Source organism: Eschrichtius robustus, chromosome 1 (genome assembly GCF_028021215.1).
Source record: "Eschrichtius robustus isolate mEscRob2 chromosome 1, mEscRob2.pri, whole genome shotgun sequence".
NCBI classification, from domain to species: Eukaryota; Metazoa; Chordata; class Mammalia; order Artiodactyla; family Eschrichtiidae; genus Eschrichtius; species Eschrichtius robustus.
In genome coordinates, this window is record NC_090824.1 from 131,105,892 (window position 1) to 131,118,305 (window position 12,414).

Sequence of the window (12,414 nt, forward strand, 5' to 3'; positions counted from 1 at the left end):
CAGAGACCAGCGTCAAGCCAACAGTGGGAGGACTGTGGCAGGGGGAGGGCAGCTCTTTGGGGGGCTCTAATGCTTCTCCTCGTTTCGGGCTGGCTTTATGGGGATACCGTTTCTCTGGGATAAAGTGTGAGGTCCTAGGAGATGGGGCCATCAACCTCAACTCTTCCGGAGTCTTGCCCTAGGACTTCTGCTCTTAGGCAGAGCAAGATGAGCACTGGACGGCAGCACTCTCCACGGGTAAGGGGTCTCTGAGGAAGGGCCCCCTTCTCTTCTCGGAGTAAGTAAGGGTTTAAGGAGAGGCTAAAGCACCCACTGACTGATCAGCCCTGGCCCGCTCACCACCTCCATCTGCCCGATCTCATGGGTACTCTTTTCCCACCAGGCCATTTAGCCCCTCATTCCACACCATTTGGTATCACCTGCAGCTTCTCCCAGGCCCATGAGCCTGCCTGACCTCTTCCTGGGCGGGAAGTCTGATAGTCTCCGTACCCCGCTCGCACCTCAGCTGGAGGACTGCCTCCCACCCCTTGCCCCCCAGACACACTAAACTGCCCCGCTCGGCCCCAGCAGAGATCACCACTGGTTCACAAAGCACGTCCCTGCCAGGGTGCTCAGTTTCAGACCAGGAGCAGGACGGACCTATTGAGGGCTCTCCCTTGAGAAGTGTTTGGGGACCGGGTAGGGGCCCTTCCTCCTCCAGCCCTTTGTCACATAGTCCTCACCTATCGGCTGGGTGGTGTAGGAGTCTAAAAGCAAAACCTCCCCAGCCAACCAGGCAGGAAGAGTCCCCTGCCCTGCCCCCAGGTTGCAGGACTGGTGGAAAGAACTCTTTCTGCCTTTGAGAGAAGATTTAGCCTCCCAGGACAAACTAAAAAGTTCTCATTCGGAATTAAAAAAAAAAAAGCCGAAGAGCTGTGAACAATGGTTATCAAGGATTTAAAAGGGCAATGAGATAAGGCCCCAACACTTGGAACTCCAGGCCCAAATAGATAGCTAAGGCATGACAAGCATCGTTTACTAATTTACCTCCAAGCCATTAACCCTTGCTTCCTTGCTACTCAGGTCCTCCTGTAATCCAAATTCAGCATGCTTTCCCTGGTTCTTCCCCATTCCTTATCCCCCCCCCCCCATATCTCTGCTTTATCATCTTTCCCCAACTATCTCGTTCCTCACCCCCCTCCCTTTCTTCCCCTCTCACACTTAAACTGTCCTGTCATGTGAGACGGGGGAAAAAAAAAATGGTTAAGCCTATCAGAGACATGTTATAATACAGGTTTATGACACATATTTCTTCCTACCAGCACGACTTTCGCAACCACAGGCCTCTCTCAGAAACCTGAGAAAGCCTGGTATCCTTCCCAGAAGGTCCGTGACGCTATACAGGGTCAGGGAGACCCCCAAACTGGAACATAACAGTCCCGGAGTCCCCCACAAAATGCACACTGTGCACTCGGTATGGGCTCAGGGGCCCCTGTGAATACAGAATGGTCTCGTCCCTCAGGGCGCTCAGAGCCTCCACACCGCCCTCCTCCCCTCCCACACCCAGCCCCGGTTTAAGAACACAGCCCTGTGGCACCCTGAAGTATACAGGTCATCTTCACACGCCAGGCCTTTCGTGCCAGGCTCTGCTGCTTTCCTCCTGGTGTGTGTGTGTCCTGGACCCAAATGCCTGTGAGTTTAGGCTTCTAAGATGAAAATGTCTAATCTGCTCTGCAAACAATCAAGTGCTACAGAAATACGAAAGGCTATATTATTATAATCTACAATATTTGGTAGATCAAATTTTCACTCTATCCTTGACAAAGGCTTTCTCTTGGGATTACCTGGAGATGGCGGCAGCTGCCCCAGCACCCCGCCTGTGTCACTCATGTGGCGGGTGAATGAAACGGGGCGCCTCTGAGAGGACAGGGCAATGGCCACAGCCAGACTCAACCCCAAAGGGGCTCCCCTGGAATCTCAGCCCCACTCCTGGGAACTTGGTTCTTCCTTCACCCTTCAAAGGACGCAATTGGTCAGGGGAAGTTCTGGTGATAGCAAGTGAAGGGAGCCTCTTCCTAAAAGGTTGTTGAACCTTCAAAGTCGTGACATCACTGGGGTGAAGGGGACGGAGGTCTTTGTTCTCAGGCAGAATCTTCAGGGCTGAGTAAATGGGTCCCCTGGCTCATCCCAAGCTGGGATGAACCTCCCCTGAAGAAGGCAAGTCCCTGACCTCCCCATCTTCACGATTCCCAGAGGGGCCTCTGCAGAAGAACGACCTCCTGGAATCTGATTTGAGGGACTTCGAGGTCCCTGATCTGACTCCCCAGAGGCTGACCCCTCCCCCATCAGATGGCCTCTGCCTGCACATCCACGGTGACAAGGTGACAGTCTGGAAGCCTGCTCGCTCCACCCACATGCTCACCGTGCAACATCCCTAGCAAACAAAAAGAACTCAACATCACTGCTGGGGAGAATTGCAACTCCCCCATTATCTCCTCCGGAAGACCCTCGGGGGCGGCACCAAACCTTACTTCTGTGGCAGCAGGAAATTCCCCCCCTTCCCTAAGTTTCTCCTTAGCCTCAACCTGAGAAGGAACATTTATTTTGAAAGGCAAGAGAAAAGCAAAAGCCAAGGGAGAAAAGCAAAGAGAGAAGGGGAGAGAAAGCATCTTGGCTGTGATCTTGAAAACAAGATATTGTCCCTTTAAGCATATAAAAACAAGGCCCTTGAGTGCGCAGTTCTCACTCTGGTACACAATTATGGGTGCTTTCAGCTGTCTAGCACTACTTCAAGTGCTCTCTTAAACCAGACTGTCAATGGCATGTTGAAAGCTATTTTGCTGGCTGCTATCATTAATAGCAAAGTGGAGAGCTGGGCTGATGAGAATTAAATATGGGGGAGGGGGCAGGTCATAACCAGTCATTACAGAATTACCAATATGAGCAAGAAGACAATGCCACTTTGGGGAGTAAAGTTCAAACCAGCAGATGACGGTGGGGAAGCAGGCCACAGACTGCAGGAAGCGCCCCCCCAACCCCCACCCCGCCGGCCCGGCAGATGGACTTGGGCCAGCCCTGGAGAGCCATCTGGGGACCAAAGAGCCACAGAGCGGCGAGTGTGAGAGCAGAGAGGCCTTGGAGATCACTTTGCTGCAACACGTCACCACCTCACCTCCTGCCCCAAGTGGAGTCCCCCCTCCCCGTCCCGTTCCCAAGACTTGTGGACTTTTGGCTTCCGGGACACACCTGGCTGCCTTTCCAAGCACTGCTGCTGCCACCCCCGGAGAAGCCTCCACTGGCAGCTCCTGCCTAACGAATGCGGCCCTCCCTTTAAGACGCGGCTCAAGTAACAGCCCTTCGGTGTAGTCTTCTCTGACCCGACTCCCCTTTCCCAGGAAGGATGAGCCCTTCTGTCCCCGGGGGCTCCTCCTGTGACACTGGCCCTGTTAGCACTTACTTCACTGCATTGCAATGACTTATTTAGATGCCCGACTCCCCCGTGGAGGGAAGGGTGTCTGTGGAACAAGCCCCAGACCACACCCGGCACATTCCCAGGCTCCTAATAATCGTTTTGGGAATCAGTCCAACCCCCTCATTTGACTGATGGAGAAACTGGATGGTGAGCGGTAGGAAGAAGCAGGAGGAAGCCTGCAGAGCCGGCGGCCAGCCCGCAACGAACAACCCCCATCTCCGACTCACACCCTCCGACAGCCCAGTAATCCTGAGCAAAGAAAAAGCAACGTGTTTACTGAGCACCCATTATGTGCTAAGTGCACGTAGGTGTCCAGAGCAGAGGGGCTTGCCCCCCAGCTATGGGGGTGTAGGAGGACCTCCTGCATGCAGATCGCAGCAGGGCACACCACTGAGGTCTAGCCTGGATCACCTTTTTGCCCCTGGCATCCCAGGATTTTGTACAAACGGGATGGAAAAACATTTTCCCCCTGAGCAGGAAGGAAAAGGGAATTCATCCCTTGGCTGACTCACTCCTACAACAAAAAAGAAAACAAAGGGCCTCTGACCTAGGCTAGACCCTTCCTGTCCGAGCTGGGGAAGGAGGAAGCCACAGACAGAAAGAAGAACTCCGTGCCCTCCAGGAGCTCCTGGTCCAGCAGGATTCATGGAGAGTCTTAAATAAGGAGCAAGGCAGGCACCCCAGGCCAGCATGACGAGAGGAGAGACTGTTCCGGAGAAAAGCGACAAGGCAAGAAAGTCAGAAGGAAATCAGTGGGTAGAGCGGTTCCTGGATGCCAGCATTCTGACCAAAATAAATGACACTCAAAGGTTTTGTTCTTAGCTCGACTCAGATGCCACACAAATAGGCACTGCCCTAGTATGAAGACCCAGGTCCCTTTCAATTTGAGTGTTCCACCTTCTCCTCACCAAGACAGACTTGATTCCGGGACAGGGTTTTGGTAACCTCACCACGTGCTGGCCCCCTCTGGCCACCCACACATTCACAGCGGCCACAAAACTTCAAGATGTTATCCCTAGAGGTCTTCCAGCCCAAGCCCCTTGTTATGTAGGTGTGAGGACCCAGAGAAGGGCAATGACGAATGAAGATGTCCCATCTCCCTCTTCAGCCATGTTCATGGCCACCCCCATCCTTAGGTGAAAGAGTCACAGGTTTTATCACTTTACCTTACCTGTGACCCTTACCTCCGGGATTGCTAGTTATGCATTGTGTTTATCACTAGGCGCGTTGAATCATTAGTTGTGCAAAAAGCTAGCGGTTCAGAAGAGGACCCTGGGCGGGCAAAGATGATTCATCCGATATGGTTATACAACCAGAAATGGGGGACTTTGGTGTTGCCAGGTTTGGGGCCTTAGCCTCCTGAGATAACGCAGAAAGAAGCAACAATAATTAAAGACACAGAGTGCTATTAGTTAGTACATAAGCGCTCTTCACTTCTTGAGTTTTGCTAAGAGACCTGGGGTCAGGAGGAAAAGTGGCAGCGGCAGTTCCTCTGCTAACATGGGACTGGATACCTTGGCTCCCCTGCCTGGGCCTCAGTTTCCTCATCTGTGACTTGAAAGGTCTGCAGGAGATGCCAAAGGGCTCTCCCAGTTAGAACAGAAAGTTAGAAGAAGTGTTGCTCGGTGACAGGAAAGTGGGGGCGCGACACTGTCCCCAAATCAAAAGGCCTCTGGTGCTCTTCCAAAACCTTAGCGCTCACCAGCAGGGGGGTGAAAAGACGGCCTGCCCCAGCTTCTCAGAGCATCAGTGCCTCAAACCCAATGCACTACGACTGCTCTGGAGTGCTTGTTTCTACGCTGGTGATTTGTGGCTGACAGTGGAGAGCGCCAGCCTCTGCGGGAACAAGAAGGGAACTGACGAGCTGGCCAGCCATCATCGCCTCCCTGGCCTTGCTGAATCACCCTTGACATCCTGCCTGGAAGTAGAGGCTTGGAGGAGGTGGGTGACCTCTTGAAATCTCGGGCCAGGCCCATGATGCTGTAACCTCTGCTTTGCCACAATTAGGGAGGGAGGGGAGGAGAAACCATTTACTGCCTCTCTGGGATCTGACAGCTTGGAAAAAGAACGGAGAGGGAGACAGAGAAACAGCCAGGAAAGGAGCCAGCCACAGTTGAGTTTAACCTCTCGGTAAAATAAAAACGGGCTGGACGCACCTCATCAGCTGCCCTCTGTCAATACTCAGGCCCATCTGGCAGAACCTGAGGTTCCCAACTAATAGGCATTTCCCATAGAGCCAGCAAAGGGCTTTTGAAAAAAATATGTGGCGGTGCTGGTAAGAGGTGTGTGTGTGTGTGTGTGAGAGAGAGAGAGAGAGAGAAAGAGAGAGACAGAAAGAGAGAGAGAGCGTGAGCGCGCAGGCTGAGGACTGCCACACTCCCCAAGGTGCTAGTTCTGGAGAGCGTCCATTATATAAAAGTACAGACAGTCCCCGCCCCCCCGCCCCCCCCCCCCCCAGCTTCAAGATGAAGAATCCAGCCTGTTTGTTCCAGGCAGATGTAATCACACGAACAGTCAAGTCTAGAGGGCAGGACACTGCATGAATAATTCAAGCACTCCAGTCACTTGATTGTGTGTGCAGATAAAACACCAGTCAACCGCTAAACAGGTCAGCTGATAAACTTGTTTGCTCAGGCCTAACCACCATCCGCCAAATGCACCCAAGACCCACACTACAATTAGTGGCTGGTTTTCTTCTGCAGAACCCTTGCACGCCTAGGGAGTGGCCAGCCCCAGGAGGTCAGGGCTGCATTTCTCAGTGCAGGGTTTCTTCACCTCCTTGCCTCTTTGTTCCTACACAGCCATCGGGCGATTTCACCCAACTCAGAGATTGCCATAAAACCGGCAAAGGCACTGAACTCAGAGCACGGAACACTCCTGCTGGGAAGCAAGTGGGAGCTGAGGCTGGAAGGCAAAGGTGAGTGGCAAACAGGGTAAAGTACTGTTTAGAAGCCAGAGGCCCAGATTTGAGTCCTAGCTCTGCCCTCCTCGCCTCCCTGAAGCCTCAGTTTCCTCGCCCACAAAAAGGGGGCAAAGAATACATCTATCTGCCTCTGGCAGCTGACAGGATTAAATGAGACCATGTCACCAAACCTCAGGCATTCTCCCCCTAAGAACCTGGTTTGGGGACTGGCCAGAAGTCCCAGATGCACACAGCTGCTCCTTATGCAAACCCCACCACTGAATGTGCTAGGAAGGCGAATAACTCTTCCTGGGTTCAGAGTGTCCCCAGGACTGCAGGAACAGCTTCGCTCCACCAGCCAAGGTGGATTCTTTGTGCCAAAGAACCATCCACTCACAGACACGGGGAGCGCCACCCACGCAGACCTCAACATGCAACGACATATTACACCTTAATTACGAAGCTCTTAGAAGAACGGCTGCTATAACTTTTAAACCTGGGTGCAATTACCCTGTTTAAACACACCCAAGATACCAAGCGCTGAGGACAAAAAAAAGAGGGAGTGGAGAAAGGGATGAGGTGGCATCCTGCATAACAGCCCAAGGTCCTTGTACACCTGGGACCCCGGCTGCACTTCACACACTCTTACTGGACCAGTCAGACCCAGTCAGTTCCACCTAAAGTTGGGCAGTCTCTAGCCCAGACTCCCGAGGAGGAGAAACATCTTTACTTACAAAGTGGTGTCTGTTTACAATTCCTGTGAGTCAAGAAGTAAAAACCTGGTAGCCTTCATGTGCCTCCCCAGATTCCTCAACAAACTCAGCTCCCTTTCGGGCTGCCCTTCACCCAACACTGGGGGGGGGTTCCCTCCAGGAGGGGAAAGGAAACTAGATTCCAAAGACTCTCTGCGAAGCCACTGGAGTGGGCAGACAGGAATCTACAAGCATTCCAGAGGTCACCTGCCCTTCTCACCTGCCCTGGGTCCTGCCCCCTTAAAGAGCGAAATTTAAACCTTGTAAACCACTGTTCATTTAGAGCAGAAAATCCATTCAAGGCACAGTCACCAAAGGCTAGAATGAGTCAACAGTCTTCTGAGATTTCAAGAACACCAATTGTTAAAGAGAACAACCGGCCTGCGCCATTTCTCCTTGCCAAGTCAATGCTAATCGCTGGCCAAGCCAAATTATAGGCGGCCTCTCCTCGGAACACAAATACACAAACAGGCCTCTCCCACAGCCCAGCCCAGCACCCAGGATGAATTACTGATATGCACCAAGATAAAGGTGTTTGTATTTGCCCAGTTTGAGGTATACTGTTATTAGAAGAGTGACAATACGGGGTAGTTTACATATCCATCACACACTACCACACTAGCTAAACTGGTTGGACTTCAGGCTTTCAAAGCTGAGCTCAACCCCCAGCCATCTCAAAAGTCCTGGCTAGGCTGCCCCAGGCTTGTTACTTCACCTCTCGGCTTCATCTTCCTTCTCTGAAAAATGGGAAAGACTGTGGCTGCCTTCACATTAAGATGGAGATGAAAAAGTCGCCTCATATACATAAGGCATTGGGTTGTATTTCATTCTGGCTTTATATTTTTAAGCGGTTGGTGGCTTGTTCCCTTAAATTTTGACAGCTCAGCCTGGCTTTTAAGACTCTTGAAGTTTAATCTCATCAAGGCAGAACATCGTATTTTTGTACACACACACACACACACACACACACACACACACACACAAACCCTCTTGCCTTTCCTCTTGAAAATTTTACATTAAAACAGGTAGCAGCCAGCCACCTCTGGGTTTCAGGAGGTTGTAAAGCAGATCCTGAAGGGACAACTTTTCTTTTGCTCCTTCCTCCTCCACCAAGATCCAACACCAGGACAAACTTCACAAGCTCGGACGCTAGAAGCTCAACATGTCCAAGAAATCAGCCAAGCCTCAAACCCTGCATGTCAAGGGCTGGATCCGTTCACTCTTCAAGGAGGAGGAGGAGGAGGAGGAAGAGAAGAATGAGGCTCATTTTCAAACAGGAGGGACCATTTAAAAAAATCTGTGTATTAGGTAAAGTTTTTAAAACTAGACATATATGTTAAAGCACTTACCTGCTTGTGCATTTCAATGTTCAAGCCATAGGACATCTCGTAGTACTATAAGTAAAAAGAACCGCCGTTAATGCACAACACCGATGTCTGTTTGTGTTCCACAATCAGCTTTGGGGAAGGTTTTGGCAAAATGGTACTTTTATGATACATTTGCTAAAGAAGTTTAAGTCAAAGCCCAAAGCCAGCTATAAAGGGGTTGCAGAGCTGAAGACCGGCTCATGAGTGTTGTTCTCATTGCAACAGAACATCCTATGTGCAACAGTATTATGAAGAGCGGGGCCCTCCCTCCCACCAGCCCTGCCTGTGCCATATATCCTGTTTATACAAGGTTCTGGTTCAACAGGGAATCATGTGTACACTGGGACCCTCTCGTCCTCTGAGAGTTATTTAGCAATGTGTCCAAGGCCTCTTATGTGGAAAGCAGTGCAGGGAGCCTCGCTTAAGGACCTCCGGTGCCTTCCTCACCAACAGATTTAAACTTGCTGGAACAGACACTGGGAAAAGGGCGGACGTCTACACACTGTCCCAGGGCCGATGAGATTCTCAGTTGGGGGATCCCTGAGCGTACAGTGGAGGCAAAAGCCTCTAAAAGGCTCCTCCACTGCCAGAAACCCCTGGGAAGAAAGGGGGTAGGCGGAGGGGCCTTATGTCCCACTCTGGCTAGATCCCAGGGCTGCAGAGCAGTGAAGTTTTCAAACACTCCCAGGAGATCTCTAAGAGAGATTTTTATCCAACCCTGACATAGGCTGATCCAACCGTATCTTACTAGCCAAGATAAGACAACCAGCCCTCTGGGAAACCTTCAAAACACAAATTAATGGGGCACAAAGGAAGTGCACAAGTGCCTGGCCTGGGGTTTGGGTTTCTCTTTCTGCCCCTCCTCTCACCCACCCTCCTCCAAGTGGCCGGGCTGAGGGAGGCTGGTGAAGGGTCAGAGGGCACACTCGGATTACACGCGCTCCGGGGCTGCCCAGCGGAGGCCGGGGAAGGGACCCGGCTCCAGGCTCCCCAGGCCCACGCCGCCCCGGCCACCTCTCACCATCACATAATGGCGCTGCATCTCCGTCTTCTCGTTCGCCAGCTTGTCGTATTCCACTTTGAGGCTGCGAGGGCAGAAGGAGCCGGCTCAGACTTGGCGCCTGCACAGCCTCCTCCGAGGCCCCAACCCAAGGGCCTCTGGGAGCCACTTTGTCACTTTCCTGACACCCTCCCCCCGGGGGGGATCCCCTTATCCCGCAGCCTCGGGCGGAGGGGGACTTGGGTACCCGACACGCGGAGATGGAGCGAAACAACTTGAAACTTCCCGCGGCCGACAGAGTGGACTTATCCGGGCCGCGGGGGGGGGCGGGACCCCGACGCTAGCTCGGGACCCCCAGAACCCGGAGCGAGCCGGCTCGCGCCCCGACCCCTCACCCTGGGGGCGGCGCAGGGAGCCGGGAGGCTGCCGGCAGCAAAGGGTTAAGGCGCCGCGCTCGGAAAGGGGAAACAAAAGGAGGAGGCCCGGACTGCCCCGCCGCCCCGGGGTCGGGAGCCCGCTCGGTCCCCTAGGGGTGGTGGCAGGAGCTGCGGCGGAGATGCCCCCGCCCCGCCAGCCCCGGGGCGGCCCCCACTGGCCTTACCTGTGATATTGAGCTTGCAGGAACTGGAATTCGTCTTTGATCCTGTCACAAGACTCAGCCACCGTGAATTTAAATCCCGGCTGCCCGGGTTGATGGGGAGCCTGAAGCCGGCGAGGACAAGACAGCGGAGGGGCGGGGGCGTCAGACCCGGCTCCAAGCTGCCCAGACCCCTCACTGGCTTTCCCCTTTCTCCCCCCGCACCTCCCCCCCCCCACCATAGGGGCCGCCCTCACAGCCCAGAACCTTTCCAGCAAGTTTCTCAGCTCCCCAACGGGGGAGGGGAGGGGGGGGCTAATCTCTCCCTATTGGCCGCGGGGCTCCCATTCCTTTCACGAAGGGGCTCCCATTCCCTTCTGGGGCGGGGGAGACACAACGAGTGAGTTGGGAGACTTAGGCGAGGGGGCGGGGGACAGCGTGAAAACAGTTCCCCAGGACCACTGGCAGCCCCCCAAGCCATTAGGGAGGAATTAACCTCCTCTCGTAACGGCGTCCCCCCATCCCCATCCCCTTTGTGTGTGCGCGCGCGCGCACACACACGCACACACTATAAAGGTAGCAACAAGCAAAATGGAGGTGCCAGATAAACTGCCTCGTTTACCCTGCCATGATAGATGCTTAAATAAACCGAGTTGCAATTACTCACCGGATGTCTGCCTTGCGGATACATGGCAGGGAGGGGTCGTGATTCCGAGAGCGTGGAAGCGCCGAGAGCCCGGGCAGGGGAGGTGCGGGGGAGGGGGGAGCCAAGCCCGAGCGGGGGGCGGCCGGGAAACCGAGAGCTCGCCCCCGGCCCCCCCAGCCCGCTCTCACACCGAAATCCCAGAGTCGGGCGCCCGCCCCAAGCGGAGACAAAGAGCCGCGGAGCAGGCGGCAAAGTCGTCGGCGGGCGCCGAGGCCGGGCGGCGGGCGCGGGCTTTGTGCACCTAGGGCTTGGCGGGCTGTGGCCGGCCGCCTTCCCCCCGCTGCGTGGAGCGCGTCAGAGCCGGGGGCTGAGCGGACATCGTCGTCTACCCGGCGGGTCCAGAGCGGGGTCCCGAGGTTAGGGGGCCCCTCCTGGGGCAAGCGCGGGCGCCCTCCGGTTCACTCAGCGCGTCGCGCCAGTAGGGAGGCGCGCCGGGGCAGCCCCAGCATCCGGGGCGCGCGGGTCCGATCCCAGCGGCGGCTCTCGGCGAGAAGAGGAAGGAGGCAGGCACCGGGGTGGCGGCTTGGGGCCGCAGGAGCGCCGGAGGGTGAGGGCGGGAGCCCGGCGCGGGCGCTTCGACGCCCCCCCTCGGAGAGGAGAGCCTGCTGTTCTGTCTGCTACTGCCGCCGCCGCTGCAAGCCCTTCCCAGGGCCGAGGAGGAAACTCCGGGCTCAGTAGGTGGGAATCAACCGCCCTGGCATCCTAACTCCAGCAGGCACAGGAAGCCGCAGCAAAGGGGTCCTCGCTGCTCGCAGCTCGAGCGCCGAGTCCCCAGCGAGGAGCGCTCGGTGCCGCCACCGCTGCCTCGGAGCGCGCAGGCAGGAGAGCGCTGGAGGGGAGAAGCAGCCCGAGACCGGGGAGCTCTGTGGCTTCCTTCCTTCCCCTCGGATCGGCTCTCCTCTCGCGCCCCGACAATCCCCCCAAACACACACACACACACACACACACACACACACACACACACACACTCGCACCAAAAAAAGTGCCCCGGACCTGCGGATACCACACACAGACAGGCGAGGGAGACGAGCACGAGGTCTGAACTGCCGCGAGAGCAGTTCCAAATAGGGACTGAAAAGTAACAAAATAATGTGGCAGCTTCGCCCGGCGCTGGCCAATGGGAGCGCGGGGCCCCCACGTGGGGCTGCCGGACTCGGCCTGCGACTGGGCGCCGCCGGGCGCGACGTCACAATGCCCTCTTGTGTCTAAAACTATGCATGAAAAGTAGCAATCAGGCCCTACCCGCTGGTGACTTTCGCATGGGAGTGAAAAACAGCGCTCCTCAGATCAGGAATTAACCGAAAGACATATAATAAATAGATATATATTATAGTCCTGTGCTGCTAGGGGTTTTTTCCCCTCCTCTCTTTTTTTTTTCCCACGATCTACTAGCAAATAATTATTTGGCGGGAGGGGGAAGGAGGGAAGACAGAGGAATAATAACAAAAGAAAAAAAGACAAGCTGTACAGTCCTCAAAACCTGTGGCTGGTAGTAATGTATCAGTTTATTCTGCAGTGGCGGAAAACGATTCCTCCCTCTAATCCCATTAGGTCTGCAAAGCAGCCCAATTAGATACTATAAAACAAACAAAATCACTTTGTCACTTTAATGTTTTCACAAGATTTAGGACTGATAAAATGGTGGCTCCCAAAGTTGCC

General features: G+C 54.6%; 1 protein-coding gene across 8 annotated transcripts in view; it reads right to left on the reverse strand.

The window, feature by feature from the left end:
* Window positions 1-11,809, reverse strand: part of TLE3 (TLE family member 3, transcriptional corepressor) — a 48,261-nt gene extending 36,452 nt beyond the window's left edge. For all 8 annotated transcript variants that reach the window (XM_068554759.1, XM_068554742.1, XM_068554751.1 and 5 more), the window contains exons 1-4: window positions 10,717-11,809; window positions 10,074-10,174; window positions 9,494-9,557; window positions 8,455-8,499 (exon numbers count right to left, since the gene is read on the reverse strand). In XM_068554759.1, coding sequence (XP_068410860.1) covers window positions 8,455-8,499; window positions 9,494-9,557; window positions 10,074-10,174; window positions 10,717-10,740 — 234 coding nt within the window. In that variant the 5' untranslated portion in view covers window positions 10,741-11,809. The remainder of the gene's footprint in view (window positions 1-8,454; window positions 8,500-9,493; window positions 9,558-10,073; window positions 10,175-10,716) is intronic.
* Between the last annotated feature and the right edge of the window lie 605 nt (window positions 11,810-12,414).